Genomic DNA, 15,605 nt, shown 5'->3' with positions numbered 1-15,605 from the left:
TGTGGGACCCACTACCGATTCCAAAAGCATCTGGGTATCGAGTGGACCTACCAACCAAGGCTTGCAGATGTTTCAGCTGGGGTTCCGTGGATCTGTGATGCTGTTCCCTCTCCGAGGTTTCTTTGGAAACTTCAGGGCTGTTTCTCTCAGGAGCTGAGAGGCTGTGAGCTCTCAGCCAGAGCTTTTGAAACTTTTCCCCTGGAATTTCTGTTTCTGGTTTCTCGGATGTTCTATATCCCCAGATGTGCTTGAGATATGAAGCTTTTCTACGGGACGAGCTGGTCTACGTCCTATAGCTTAGCTTCCTTAAGAGAGACTGACTTAAAAATGGCTCCTTCCCTCCCAGAGCCCTGAACAAGGGGCGGAACCAAACTTAATGATGATGGACAGGCGGCCTGTCCTATGACTGCAGACATTAGCAACAAGAAAATAAAGTTGGAGCTTCTGGTACAGCCGTACCAGCACAAATATTCTATATCAGAGCTTTTTAAACATTTCCACTTATGACCCCATTTGGCCCAAAAGATTTTACATGACCCCAAGTATATAGGTATATAAAATAGCTATAAAAATCAAAAATTTACAGATAACAAATCAGCATTTGCAAGGATTGCTAAACAGGCTGATTTTCCTTGAAGAATAACTGAAGCATATTCTGTTGAGACCACTGTAAACAACACTGCACAACAGATCTGTGTAAATGTACAAAACATCCACTAGGTGATGTTGCCAAATTTTGAGACCCCAACACTGAGCTAAGGGGACCCCTTTTGGGGTTGAGACCCAAAATTTAAGAAGCAGTGCCTATGTAATTTAAGTCTAGAAGGTTTGGTCAAAAAATCCAACCTCAAAACCCTAAGCTGACTTATCCATGAGTCAGTATGATTACTGTACCTTACCGCTTATTAAAACAGGAACTCTGTGTAGAGTGGCATAAGATAAGAGCTTAGTTCATCCCAGAAGGACATAAAAGAAGCAGCAACCCTCTCTTGTCTCTGGTTAGCCCCCGCCCCCGCCCCTAACTTTAGATCTTTTTGAATACCTGGGTGGAGAAATGATGATGCTGGGCAGAGGTAGTTGGCTAACTGAGGCAGTGCTTATGCTTTTCCCCCTGACATAATTTTCCCCTGACATAATTCCCCTCCCCCCATTTATACATGAGTCATATCAAAATCGACAATTTGGGCCCAAAAAACCTTACATGAGGTTAAATAACTATATTTGTATTCTGCCCTATCTCCCCAAATGGTTGTATTATACATGAATATATACATTACCAACTTTTCATCTAGTTCTGGGTATGCACTCCCCAACCCAAAACAAGATAAGAAAAACGATTTGGCAGAGAAAACAATAAAAAAGTAACCAGAGTATGGCAAAGAGAAGAAACTTACAAGATGTGCTGGATTGGTATGACAGTGCTAATTAGGTTGATATAATCATTGGTCACTAGCCTAATGCAATTAGCCAGTATAATGATCAGTGATTGGTTACTTATATAGATGGCCTGTGGAATCTCATTTTTTATTCCTTAGAAAAATATTTGTTAACATTACTGGGGATTAGTTGAATTTGTATCTGATTGGACAGATAGATGCTAGAGATAATATGAAAGTTTTCCTCCCAGAGACAAAAAGTAACCTGTTCTTGACACTCTTCAACTAGATTAGATCTAGACACTTCTGGTACTTTTATGCTGCTGCTATTCCTGGTTTGTAAATACCTTTAAAATGCTGGTAATAAAGAGGGGGAGATTATCTCTGCTCTAAACATACAAAACAGTAAATAGAAACTACTCATCTAGATAGATAAATGCCTGTAGAAGAACATTATTTTCAGTGGTTGCCGATGTGTTTCATCCACAGAAGATAAATAAAAATTCAATTCCTTTACAAGTGTTATATTGTATAGCTGCCTCCCTCACAGTGGTGTTTGCTAAGATTAATATGAAATAATATGAGTATGATGTAAGAGGTTTGATGCCTTACTGGAAATGTAAAATCAATAATAAACAGTGTGCCTAGACACCAAAAAGTCTATATTCCTTCCACAAGAGAGGATGTGTCGTGTCTTCATATGTTTTATATATATATATATATATATATATATATATATATATATATACACACACTAGCTGTGCCCAGCCACGCGTTGCTGTGGCGAAGTATGGTGGTATGGGAAATAAAGTATTGAGGAATTGGTGGTAGTTAAGGTAAAGGGCAAAGGTTTTCCCCTGACATTAAGTTGAGTCATGTCTGACTCTAGGGGTTCGTGGTCATCTCCATTTCTAAGCCAAAGAGCCGGCGTTGTCCGTAGACTCCTCCAAGGTCATGTGGCCGGCATGACTGCATGGAGCGCCGTTACCTTCCCACCGGAGCAGTACCTATTCATCTACTCTCATTTGCATGTTTTTAAACTTTAGGGTTGGCAGAAGCTGGGGCTAACAGTGGGGGCTCTCTCCGGTCCCCCAATTCAAACCTTTCGGTCCAGAAGTTCAGCAGCTCAGCACTTTAACACGCTGCACCATCAGGGGATATTATTTCCTAAAGGTTGTGAATGTACAATATTTCTGATTTTTTTTGTCTGTTGGAGGCAAGTATGAATGCTGCAATTAGCATGTAATGGCCTTGCAGTTTTAAAGCCTGGCTGTTTCCTCCCTGAGTGAATTTTTTGTTGGGAGGTGTTAGCTGGCCCTGATTGTTTCATGTCTGGAATTCCCTTGTTTTCAGAGTGGTGTTGTTTGCGATATTTTATGTGCTTCTACTGTCTGTGGCCCTCAGAAAACAGAGGATTTGCCAGACTTTGGTGATGGGAATACTTTGTTGGGAGGTGTTACCTGGCCCTGATCGTTTCCTGTGTGGAATTCCCCTGTTTTCAGAGTGTTGTTCTTTATTTAGTGTTCTGATTTTAGAGATTGTATTGTTCTATTTTATTATATCACAGTAATTTTTATATATTCTGATTTTAGTGTTATTGAATATTTGGAGCCAGATTGTATTCATTTTCACAGTTCACAGCAACACAATAATAATCATAATCATGACTTCGGTAATACACACTGTTTCACTTCCTTCTCAGCTTCCTTTCTGGAAGAATCCTTTCTTGGGAGGTGTTAGCTGGCCCTGATTGTTTCCTTTATGGAATTCCCAATTTCCCTGCTTTCAGAGTGTTGCTCTTTATTTACTGTCCTGGTTTTAGAGATTATATTGTTCTGTATTATTCTACTACAGTAATTACTCCATATTACAGTAGAAGCTCACTTATCCAACATTCGCTTATCCAATGTTCTGGATTAGCCAACGCAGTCTGCCTTTTAGTAGTCAATGTTTTTGTAGTCAGTGTTTTAAATTCATTGTGATATTTTGGTGGTAAATTTGTAAATACAGTAATTACTACATAGCATTACTGCGCATGGAACTACTTTTTCTATCAAATTTGTTGTATAACATGATGTTTTGGTGCTTAATTTTTATAATGATTACCTAATTTGATGTTTAATCGGCTTTTCCTGAATCCCTTCTTATTATCCAACATATTCACTTATCCAATGTTCTGCCGGTCTGTTTATGTTGGATAAGTGAGACTCTACTGTATATTTATAATCTTATATTATCTGCTTAGAACTGGATTATACGAGGTCCCTTCTACCAGCTGGATAAAATGCACACTGAAGTGGATTATATGGCAGTGTGGAGTAAAGATAATCCAGTTCAAAGTAGGTAATATAAAATTATAAATGGGTTATATAGCTGTGTGGTAGGGCCTTGAGTCTACACTGCCATATAATCCAGTTAAAATGTGATAATCTGTATTTTATAGGCAGTGTGGAAGAGGTCTAAGTAAGGCATAACTCTGCCTGTCCCCTGGGCTGAGTGGGTTGTTAGGAGACCAAGTGGGTGGAGCTTAGCCTTCTAACTGGCAGCAATTGGATAAAAACAATTATTCCTCTCCCCCTAATTATGACTTTATTTTCTTTTCTTTTTGTTGTATCAACCTAGAGGCATGGATGATGGGTTGTGTTGTCAAATTTCAAGGTTGGGGGGCCTTTAGTTTTGTTCTTTTGTTGGTCGCCGGGATTTCATCACTCTTTTATATATATATATATATATATATAGAGAGAGAGAGAGAGAGAGAGAGAGAGAAAGAAACAAAATATCCTTAATAATAATAATAATAATAATAATAATAATAATAATAATAATTTATTTTTTATAACCCGCCTCCATCTCCCCGAAGGGATTCGGGGGGCTCACATGGGGACAAGCCCTAAAAATATCAGTTTGATGTACAATTAAAATACAATACAATTTACAAGATTAAACATAGCAAAACAATTATTTAAACATCTTAAAATGAATGCAACCATAAAAGTGGAACTATTCAAGTTGTATGGAAGAGGGAGGCTGTGCAACCGTGGATAATAGACAATAATTTGCCTGTTCATGATCCTGTGCTAAAAGTCTCAAATTGAAAAGTACTTTAGTGGAGTGTTGTTGCGTAATCTGTCAGTTTGGATATGAGCTGAAAAAGGAACTTGAAAGTGAGAAGAGGGATCTATAAAAATGTAGAGGTTAGCTGACAAACTGCAAATAACCCTTGGTCCATCAGTCTAAAAGTGATATAGAGCGCTCCGCCTGTTTCATTATATACTGTTTAATTTTATGTGTATGCATAGGATGTCAGTATTTGATCCAGTTTTGACATGGGCTTATAATCTAATGTGCTTTTTGTGAGCTCTAGATCAGATATACTTGGCAAAAGAAAATGTGACCTAGCATTGTAATAATGACTTATATCACCTCCTGCCTTTAGGCCGTAATCAGTACAAATTCACCAGCAGTATCATTAACACGTAACTGAAAACAGGTTACGAAATTTTGCTGAGTCGCTTATTACAGCTTATTTTTCTTTCTACTGTTATTGTTCTAGTCCTAAAGAGAGAGAGAGACAGAGAGAGAGAGAGAGAGAGAAGAGAAAGAAAATCCTAATCATGCCTCTTATTCTGAAGGATCTCTTTCTTTAAATAGGTTATCACTAACAAGTCACAGCTGGAGTTACTGCAAGAACTGAGTGAAGACTGCAGGGCTAATAAAAAGAAATGATTCACGCCTCATTTATGTTCACTTATGTTTTACATTAATAGAAACCAATAATAGGAACCAGTTACCATAAAAGTCATGGACCGTAAATAACACAAATGGCAAATAAGTATCATCTAGTACTTTTCACAGCTGGACAGGAGGATTGCTATATTTGAAAGTTGTTAATGGATTTTTATTAGAACTTTACTTTTTAAAGGCATACCATTTCAATTTTCAGGACTCTAGAAAAGAAGCATGCAAATAAGCATAGAAGTTATTCATTGTGCAAGATTTCTCCCTCCCACCTTCAACTCCCTTCTAGAATGATTATGCCCAGAATAAATTTACTTTACTGTGGAATTTTTAAGGGGGTGAAAAAGAAATACTAAAATTTATTAGGTTTCACAGCAATAATGAGTGCAACCAAGTAATTGACTTCAAATAATGCACAGTATTTTTTATATTACCTAGGAAATGTGTAAGAACACAGAATGAGAATAAATACATACATACAACATTTTCTACTGATTCTAGCTGTCAAATGAAATAATGAAGATACAGGTTTTTACTGGTAAATATAAAGCTTATGTAGCTTGGCTTTTAAAAATCTGCTCTTAATACATATTATGTCACATCTCTGCAATGAATTGATGCTAAGGGACAAATCTAACACAGAGGATATCATGCTTTACTGCAGTTTCCAAAGTCAAATTATGCTGAATTGTATCTCATTCTGTACGTACATACAAATACAGATATTGCAAAATCCATAACACTTCTGGGTCCCAGCATTTTGGATAAGGGATACTCTTCCTATTCTAATCGTAACACCTTTTATTCTTGTCACCTTCACCATCAGTGTAACATTAGAGCCAATAAAATTTCAGCCAGTGTTCTCATTCCAAAGCACTTCTGATCCCAACGATTTTGGATATGCAGTACACAACCTGTATAGTTCTTACCTGTTTTAAACATTTTGTAACAATATCTCTGATTCATGCACACTTTTCCAGACCACAGTAGAAAAACAACCTGCATGCCTTAAGTACCATGCAACTCCAAAGTTCAAAAGGTTGCACTGACATAAAAGCCTTAGCATTTGCTTTTATCCTCATGACTGAGACAGCAGACCGTAAAAGGAAAACGAGAAAAATAATAAAGCAATTTACTTGCTCTTATTAATGACCTTTAATGAAGAGATGACTGATTTTGCTATCATTTTTGCTTCCATCAGTCTGTAATTCTCAAGACTAGATATAAATACAACTTCTATTATAAGACTCTCCTTGAAAACAATGCTATCTTGACACTCACATAGGGTCTAATGGGTAAAGCACAGAAGTTTAATGTCAAATAGTGCTGTCAGTGAGGACTAAGCCACAAAGATGGCTAGTAATTATAAATCCCTCATTGTCACACCACCAGACCACTTTCAAAACAGTGCATTCTGTTGGATTTTCATTTCCAGCTGTTTCATCAGCTCAGACCAGTGTCCTTTCCCAGACATATACCTTTCCCAGACATATACCTCTAAATTGTTGCCCAGGGATTTAGCCGTGTGACTCCCATTAACATCAATAAGAGTCGCACAGTTAAATCCATGCACCGTACTTTGAAAATTTACTCCACAGTGTACATCCCAGGGCACGGAAAGGATTAAAGTATTATACAGCAAATTCTCTCTTCAAGGCACAAGGAAATAAACAGATGTCTTCTGCTTTGTTCTGAAAGGCTTTCTTGTATAAGTTCTTTGTCTATGTCTGAACTTTAAAATAAATTTCAACAACCCTCTAAACTTATCTAAATGGAAAAAACTTATCAGATTAACAGATAGCATACAGAATTATGCTTTTGCAAAAGGGGAACTGAAATCAGGATATGTAATCTATTCCAAGAAATAACCTAATTGGTTTAAACCGACTACTATGTATAATGACCAGATTTCAATGAGTTCCACATTTGCTGCATTTTATAAACAATAGCATTTTATTTATTTTTTAATGAGTAATATAGGACCACCATTCAAGGTAGGTCTAGGAAAGATACCCTCCTTAGAAATCTATGGGCCCTTCCACATAGCCATATAACCCAGGATATCAAGGCAGATAATCCACAATATCTGCTTTGAACTGGTTTATCTGAGTCTACACTGCCATATAATCCAGTTCAATGTGGATTTTATACAGCTATGTGGAATGGGACTATGTTGCTAGTTGACTCTTCAGCGCCTCTTAAATTTGGTTTCTAGCCTGAATTTGGTATAATTCAGTTTAATGAAAAACTAATGCAGTTTTTAGTAAGCATTGTGTGGGGAGAAATCTGGAAAATAGGTGAAATCGTTTAGCAACTTGCTTGTTTTGTTTCTGTGGTTAAAATGAGATTGAAGGGAAACAATCATTCTGGTTATTGAATACACCTCAGAGCTCTATACCACCTCTAATAGGACAAATCTGTGGAACATCTATTTTGATCTAAACCCCATAAAGTCAAACAAGGCTTAGTCAAGTTTGCTATCCATCTGTCAGGAATGCAGGGCTGCCATGTCATCTACAATTCTGTTAGAAGTTAAACTCTATGTGAGCGTGAGCATCTCTATTCTTTCCAATGCCTGGGGAAAAAATCTATCGGTATAAATACTTTCATCAACTATGAAATGGATGTAGAGCTCCAGGTTAACACAGGTTCATATGTGCAGTCTCCTTGCAGTTCCTACTGTGTTCCTTGCCCAGCATAACTGCTATATTTTTATTGACTGATGCACTTAGTTGCTACATTTTTATTAAGACAGGTTACATTAGATCTATATTTTAGTGTTCCTGAACAAGATAACAAGTATACATGTTGAGAGTCTCATTTTATATTTTATGCGTCTGCTTAAAGCACTTTCATTGTTTCTCATAAAGCTGGCAGCAAAAACAGTTCAATCGTTTCATGAATGTTTATTCTAGAATAGCAATTAAGAATGCTGGAGCCAAGATGAGTGAGCATATCTACTAACATTATAAAAAGTGATTCATTCAGACTCATTGACATTGACATTACCTGAGGTTTTTGCCTTTGAATAGGAGGAAGAGCTGGCACTCTTTGGAAACCAAAGGAGTCGTCTATACATGCTTGCCAGTGAAGTTCCTTTGGGATTTGTTTCTTTTTCTCTTTTAAAGGTTTAACTTTCCTTAACTGCAATTCCATTGGATCAGGTGACTTTCTGTAGGGTGAATTGTATATACCTGCAATCTGAAGACATAACACTGTTCTGTTTCATTTTTAGATGGTAATTCTGTCCAAAAAATCATTATATGGAAAAAATTAATTAAGATGGAATTATCACATTATTGTGTACTGAGATTGAATTATCCCACCAGGTTTTCACCACTCTCATGCCTGCAAAAGAAGATCAACCTAGTAAGAACCTAGACTGCACAATTAATGCAGTTTGACACCACTTTAACTGCCATGCATCAATGTTGTGGAATAATGGAAACTGTAGTTTTACAAAGCGTTTGGCCTTCTCTGCCAAAGCGTGCTGGTGCCTCACCAAACTACAAATCCAAGGATTCCATATCATTGTTAAAATAGTGTGAAACTGCATTGATTCTATAGTGCAGATGCACCTCTGGTCAAAGATGATGGCACAAATTCATCAACAAATATCCTATCTCTGAACATTTTCAAGAGCCGCAAATATATCTTGAGACATGAGTAAATCAAAATAATGTTATATATATTAGATTGATTTAATTTTTTTAAAAGTCATTAGAAAATTAGGGGATGCTGTTGTTTTGTTTCTAAAGTATAGTTATAAAACTTTTGTTACTATAAAGAGAGTAATGAAATGTAATTACTTTTTAATTATAGTAATTGTGAAAGTGGGGAAAATTCAGGGACTCATTTCTCCCTCATTTTTACAACTATTGGGGTGAAACTTGCTACAATGGTAGAACACATTTACCACTGTTAGCCCAACCAATTTCAGGACATTTCACTTATCCACATTTTATTGGGAAACTTTTAAAGTTTTTATAAACAACATTTTTTTTTAAAAAAAACAAAACCCTACATGAGTTATCTTCTTGAATTTTCTATACAATGACACAAGATATCAGGGGATGATTCCCCAGAACTTTCAGAAATATTCATACATCTACTGATTTTAGGGATTTTTTAAAAGGTTTGACAAAAACACTTTTTCTTTTTAAAAATAGCCACAACAGCTATCTCACTGAATGTCTCTCATATTAACTAAAAGAACTTCCATTTAGGGATTTCTTCCCAGCCCAGATACTAGAAGTATCAGTCAGTCCTCTTCTTTGCAGATTCAACAATTTATTGGAACTCTGTCTGGCTGCTGCTATGGAGGGAAAATTGCTCTCCCCTACCCTGATTGGGGCTTTCTAATGCTGAGCAGAATTCTAGGAAATGCAGTTTAGGGCAAGGCCTTTTGAATTCTCTGGCACAGGACTCCTCACCTTCCCAAACTACATTTCCCAGAATTCTGTGCTTTCTTTCTCAGCAAACACTGCTCTCTCCCTGCTGCTTCCCTCTCCTAATGGCGAGAGGCCATTCATTTAAAGAGGAAAGGCAGCCTTTTTGGCTTTGCTTTGCTTCTTTGCACAGAAAATGAAACTGACTTTGGGAGGCTTCCGAGATTTACAAAATGCAAAGTATTGGGTAAGTTTCAATTCTTAGGTTATTTGGCATGGGCCACGTCCACGAGTCAGATATCACGTCCTAAGTACAAATTTGATACAAAATTACACACCACTAATATATAACAAACCCTTTGTACATGCAGTTTCAGTCACAGTATTAGAAATCTCCATGACATTTCTGCCTTGAGATGTGCTACTTCAATATGTGTGCTGAGCATTATCTTGGCATATGTAAAGTGACAAATCAGCACAAAGACAAGTAAAACATATTTAATTTTTTTAGAACTGCACTGAAATAGATATGCAAGATAAAAATAAGTGTTTATATTGTTGCATCTGCTGCTGATTTTTGTCTCCTGGGGCAACTTAGAAACAGAGCCCAGTCCCTCATAATGTATTAACCTCTTGGGAATGAAAGAATGGAATACCTCCCCCAATTAGCTGTAATGCAATTTTCATTACTGTATCCCACAGGAAGACTCCAATTCTTAGTGTCAAAAAGTTAAGTGTGCTTTTATCTGTATCTATATATTGATGGCAAAATATATTGAACACATTCTCTACACAGGGGGCGGGGGGACTGAGATTTCGAGGTTGGCTATATTTTACACAGTAAAAAAATGCCCCAGAAAAACCCTTGTCTTCCATCAAAAGATAGTTCTCAACACCTGGTAATTTTGTTTTCCTTTTATTTTCTTAACCGTTTCACAACAATGCAAATGTCACTCTCTTTGCTTAGTTATTACTTCAGATCATATCAGTGCACATGTGAAATTCAGATGGAGAGATATACTCTATAATGCATCACTATGATTACACAGAAACTTACTTGACATTCACCATTCACTCGGTAAAAACGTTTTGGACCTCTTTTGTCTATGAATAATCTGCAACTTTAGGAACCATACCCCTGGTTCAAATATTTCTAGGATTTCAAATACTACAATTCCAATACTGATGTTTGCATCAAAAACATAAAAGCCAAGGGTTGTTGTATGTCTTTCGGGCTGTGTGGCCATGTTCCAGAAGTATTCTCTCCTGACGTTTCGCCCACATCTATGGCAGGCATCCTCAGAGGTTGTGAGGTATGGTATCCTCTGAGGATACCTGCCATAGATTTGGGCGAAACATCAGGAGAGAATACTTCTGGAACATGGCCACACAGCCCGAAAGACATACAACAACCCTGTGATCCTGGCCATGAAAGCCTTCGACAGCATAAAAGCCAAGCATTACAACTTCTCATAATGCCATTTTGAGATAGAACGTATCACACTCTATCACTTCTTTTTTATCATGGCCCACCCTAGTATAACAGAGAACTTAGTTATACTAATTCAAATTTACTGTATAAGAATTGATAGTACTGAGCCCTAGCAACAATGATGTAACATCTTGGGACATTATCCAAATGAAATCATTTTTTAAATTCATATTTATGTCAATGGAAGGTTAGGCACTAACATAAATTTCTCCTTCTGATGCCAATGAAACTTGGAACAATAAACTGCATAACTTTATCTGAACATATTTGGAATTAATATATGAACAGATAATTCAGTTCTTCTATTTAGAAGATTTCCCTTTGGTATGTAGGCCCATGGTGGCAATGCATAATTTGTTTCCTCTCCAGCTATTTGTCTCCTGCCACCCCAGTCATCCACAGAGAGAAAAGGTGGGAATAAAATGGTTGGGGATTAGTTAGGCTATCAACAACTCTAGAGCTATACTTAATAGCATCCTTTTATTTTCATCCCCCAATACACACAATGACTATAGCATTGTTTTTTCAGGGTAAAAAAAAATCACATTGGAATAATTACCAATTTATTCAATTATTCCGTGTTTGCATGGAATTTTGCAAATGCAAAAAACATGCTTTCAGCTTCCTTACCAAACAATTTTAAGATCTCCCCCTTCTCTTTCTCTTCCCCCCACCCCATGGCAAATCATAGTTAGTTTGTGGACAGCATGACATATTTTTCAGTATCCATATTCTTCAGAAACGTCTCTCACAAGGGCCTCTGTCAGAGCTGGCTTTCTGGGACTTCATTTTCAGGAACAATTTTCTGAAGTGACAAACACTATAGGGAAATCTGTGCTAACCGTTAAAAAACCTACAACTGAGTTATTTGCAGTACTGTCATGCTAACTTCCAACTCAATAAGACCAAAGAAATCTCTAGGGAAGACTCTGCTAATAGCTTCTTACTGACCTCCTTGCAGCACACCCTTCTGCTGAATAGTGGCCCAGTGGTGAATACGACAAATGAGGTGTGAAAGCTCTGTTAGGGTTTTTTTTTTAAGGGCTATGATTTTGACACATTGGAAAAAGGAAATCTGAGCTACACAAATGTTCACTACTCTTTTGCCCTCAAAATCTCTCTTCCTCAGGCCTTCCACCAGGGAAACCCATGCATGACCCCAAAGTATTATTAATTTTGCCAGATCCAAAACGTATGAATAAACGAACCATTTGTTACCCAGCCATCCTTAGCATTACATTCATATCTTGAATCATTTTCATTTCTAACCATGTTTCATTTTGCTTCATTTAAAAAAAAATCTTGATAATTGAGAACGGTATGCAGTGGGCAAAAAGAAGGGTTTCATGTTGAGGTATCAAGTTCATGAACTAGATAAGTATTACAGAAAAATATTGTTTACTTCTGGAGGGTGTCTGTAACAATGCTTTTCTAATTTTCATTTTGTTAATGAGATAATATTAATCACTTCAAAAAAAATGAGACAATTTGAAGACCGATTTCTGCATTTGGATTTCTAGACACCTAAATTTCAGTGAAGTGTAGAAAAAAATCATAAACAGGATTGTTAGCCTTCCAGGTATGGGGTAACTGGACAGAGGCTGGGAGTGGGCTAGAGCAAGATGTTTATTGCTTCAAAGGCACAGCCCTGGCTAAAAGCTGTACACTCCTCTAATTTTACAGCTACTGGGTGTTCTTATAATGCCCTATTGCGAAGCATACAACCTACATTTGATAGAAGGCACCCATATAAAGTAATGCAAATTTAAATTGCAACTATTTTGCTTTCCAAACCTCAAGAATGAGTAAAGTGCCTGGGGAACAAGTATCTCAAAAAGTAGTACTTTTTTAAAGCAATAAAAATAATGTAATTAATTTTACATTGTAATCAGTTACCATAATTTTATTTTCTATGATATTAGCAGTAATAAAATATCAGGATGGTGGATTTAAAGTCACACAATTACTTTTAAAATGTAACTTTTATATTTTCTTTTTTTCTTTCCCCCATAAACTCTCCCAGAAATCCTAATGACTGGTAAACTGGCTCTGATTTCTGGGAGTTGTAGGCAAAAACATCTGGGGACCCACAGATTGAGAACTACTGTTCTAAGTGGTAGTAGCTGCAATCCTATGGCATTCCCTTCTTACTAATGTGTGCCTAGACTTTTCTATACAGGCATTTGGTGACCACTGAAGACTTTTGTGTTTAAAATTACCTTCTACTAAATTTATTTTTAAGCTACCTATTCAAAGTAATTTGCTTAAGTACTTGGTATGGTTGTTACAGTGGCTATGATGTATTCTGTTTGACATAGGCTGGCCCAAATGCTCCAAGAGGTGGGAAGCAAGGTGAGCCACTGCTTCTGCAACTTGTTGGGCTTCACATTATTGCAATAGAGGAGGAGGACTGGGAAGAAGACAGTAAGGGCTCTTTTTAGGAAAGGAAAAGTGACAAATTCAACACTTATTTTGATTTGCCATCAGAGGCAGTTGTCTCATTTTCCTTAATGCTAGGGTCAATCTTTATCTGACTGAATTATTTTGAATCACTTTACCTTCTAATAAGATGGAATCTCTGAGGACTGATGGTTTATAGGCCCAATAATTGTACAAATGGCTTGAATAGTAGTTACTGGGGAGCTGGCAAATGCTGTTTATTTCATCACTTGTTTATAGGTTTTCTGAGGACATGCCTCTGTCCACCAATGGGAATAGGATGCACAAGAAGAAGGATCATTTATCTAATCTATTTGAGGTCTTTTGTACTTTTTAAGTATTAGAACAAAAACAAAACAAAAATGTTTCTGAAATTCTAGGGACTGCCTGACCTACCTCTTCCAAAAAATATACCGGGTGCAGGATTTTTCTAAGGGATGAGGTTTGTGAAACAACTTAATTTTAGTTCTGTTTTCTGACCTATATGGGCTCTCCGGATTTGTCAGCTGTAGATCTGTGAATTCAACGAACTGTAGATTATCATGCTCCATATAATTAAATGGTGGTGACGAGAGTGTGGGCATAATGAAATAATAATATGGAGTATGCTCATTTGCATTTTGTCATATCAGTGCAGGGTTCCATTCCCATGGGTACAGTGGGCCCACTGCATTGATGTCATCTATTTTGAATTTTTCCAAAAGTACCATATAATGTTTTAATTTTAAAAATCAACAAAAATACCCATCATCTGATTAAAACATGTCCAAATACATGGAGTGAAGATGGGATGAAATAAAGGGAAAGCCAAACTATTTCAGTGTAGGGGCATAACTACAATACTAATCCAAAATTAGGTCAAGATAAATTTATTAATTTTTAACATCTCTAAGCTAAGAGAAATTTGAATTAAGACCAACATCAATAGACCTGGTGTCTTCTCAGCTGACCACCAATATTTTAGGTAGTGTAAATACTTTATATAGAACTTAGAATTAAATTTGCAGCTACCAGATATTACTGGGTATTTGAGGACTTACATTTTATCACCCATGTTCAACAGTACCTGCACATAGATAATACAACAATCAAATGGAGATGTTGCCAAGATGAATATGGCGATCATTAGATCTCTCTTTTCTAGCAGATGTGCAGTTGAAACTGCTGTAACCTGGACAGTCAGGAGCAAAAGGAGGTTCAGGAGCAAACACGAAATTTCAGATTTTATCCTCAGGGAGGAATGTACGTCCATTCAAGAATGGTAAGCCACCAACTCCCTTGTGTAACAAGAGCTTATTGCATTACTTACACAAACAATTCGTCCCACAAAAGGTTGAATCTTACCTTGAAATTGTGTATGCTATGTGTGAATAAGTGAAATGCTGTAATTTGTAAACACACAGAGAGAGGGTGAAAGAAGAGATATTGGGGGTGAAACATAAAAGTAAAAAGATGAAGGAGAGCTGTGAATGAAATATTTGCCATAAATGGAATTGCTGAATCAACACTGACCAGTGCACTTCATCATAATTATCAGGACATACCACTGCCAGGGGATTTATAAAAATCCCACTCAGCAAATAATTGCCCTGCTGTTAGGAAATAGTCAAGAATGTTAAGACACTGTCACAGCCCAGCGTTTAGTAAGATATTCAACATGCAATTACTCTTGCTGAGAACTGAAAAGAAACATGATAGTTTTTCAGCAGTTATGATTCCATGAGAGTTCCATTTAATACTTCTACTAATCTCCCAATAAAGGAGAACCCTTTGGCTCCCTCTCACCAAAACCTCAAGAAGTAAAATAGATGCTCAAAAAAAAGAAAAAAAAAAGGAGAGGGTTCAAAATTGTGTAATCTAAGTTTTTTTTTTTTTAAGATGAGCATTTAAATCATTCCTCTAATGATGATAATGTACGTAATATTAAAATATGTGAATAGGATAATCTGCTTAACCTGTTAGGTAAATTTACCAAAGAAACCTCTTTGGTGACTGGGAGTTATGCCAAAAATAATGCCACAGCAATTTATTTATGTTGAATTAAGGTGAAAAATGCAAAAACAACAACAACAAAAAACAAAAAAAACCCTCATAGACTGTAACTTTAAAAACAAATAATACTTGCTTCTTTTAATTACACTTATTATATATATGCAATTCATTACAGGATGA

General features: G+C 36.6%; 1 protein-coding gene across 1 annotated transcript in view; it reads right to left on the bottom strand.

Moving 5' to 3' along the window:
- Positions 1–15,605, bottom strand: part of spata17 (spermatogenesis associated 17) — a 113,982-nt gene that overhangs the window by 51,550 nt on the left and 46,827 nt on the right. Inside the window, exon 7 of the mRNA XM_003215984.4 lies at positions 8,124–8,315. Within this exon, the coding sequence (XP_003216032.3) occupies positions 8,124–8,315 (192 nt within the window). The remainder of the gene's footprint in view (positions 1–8,123; positions 8,316–15,605) is intronic.

The sequence above is a fragment of the Anolis carolinensis genome, chromosome 1 (genome assembly GCF_035594765.1).
Source record: "Anolis carolinensis isolate JA03-04 chromosome 1, rAnoCar3.1.pri, whole genome shotgun sequence".
NCBI lineage: Eukaryota > Metazoa > Chordata > Lepidosauria > Squamata > Dactyloidae > Anolis > Anolis carolinensis.
The sequence above is the reverse complement of the archived record's forward strand: the minus strand, read 5'-3'. Positions and strand labels throughout refer to the sequence as shown.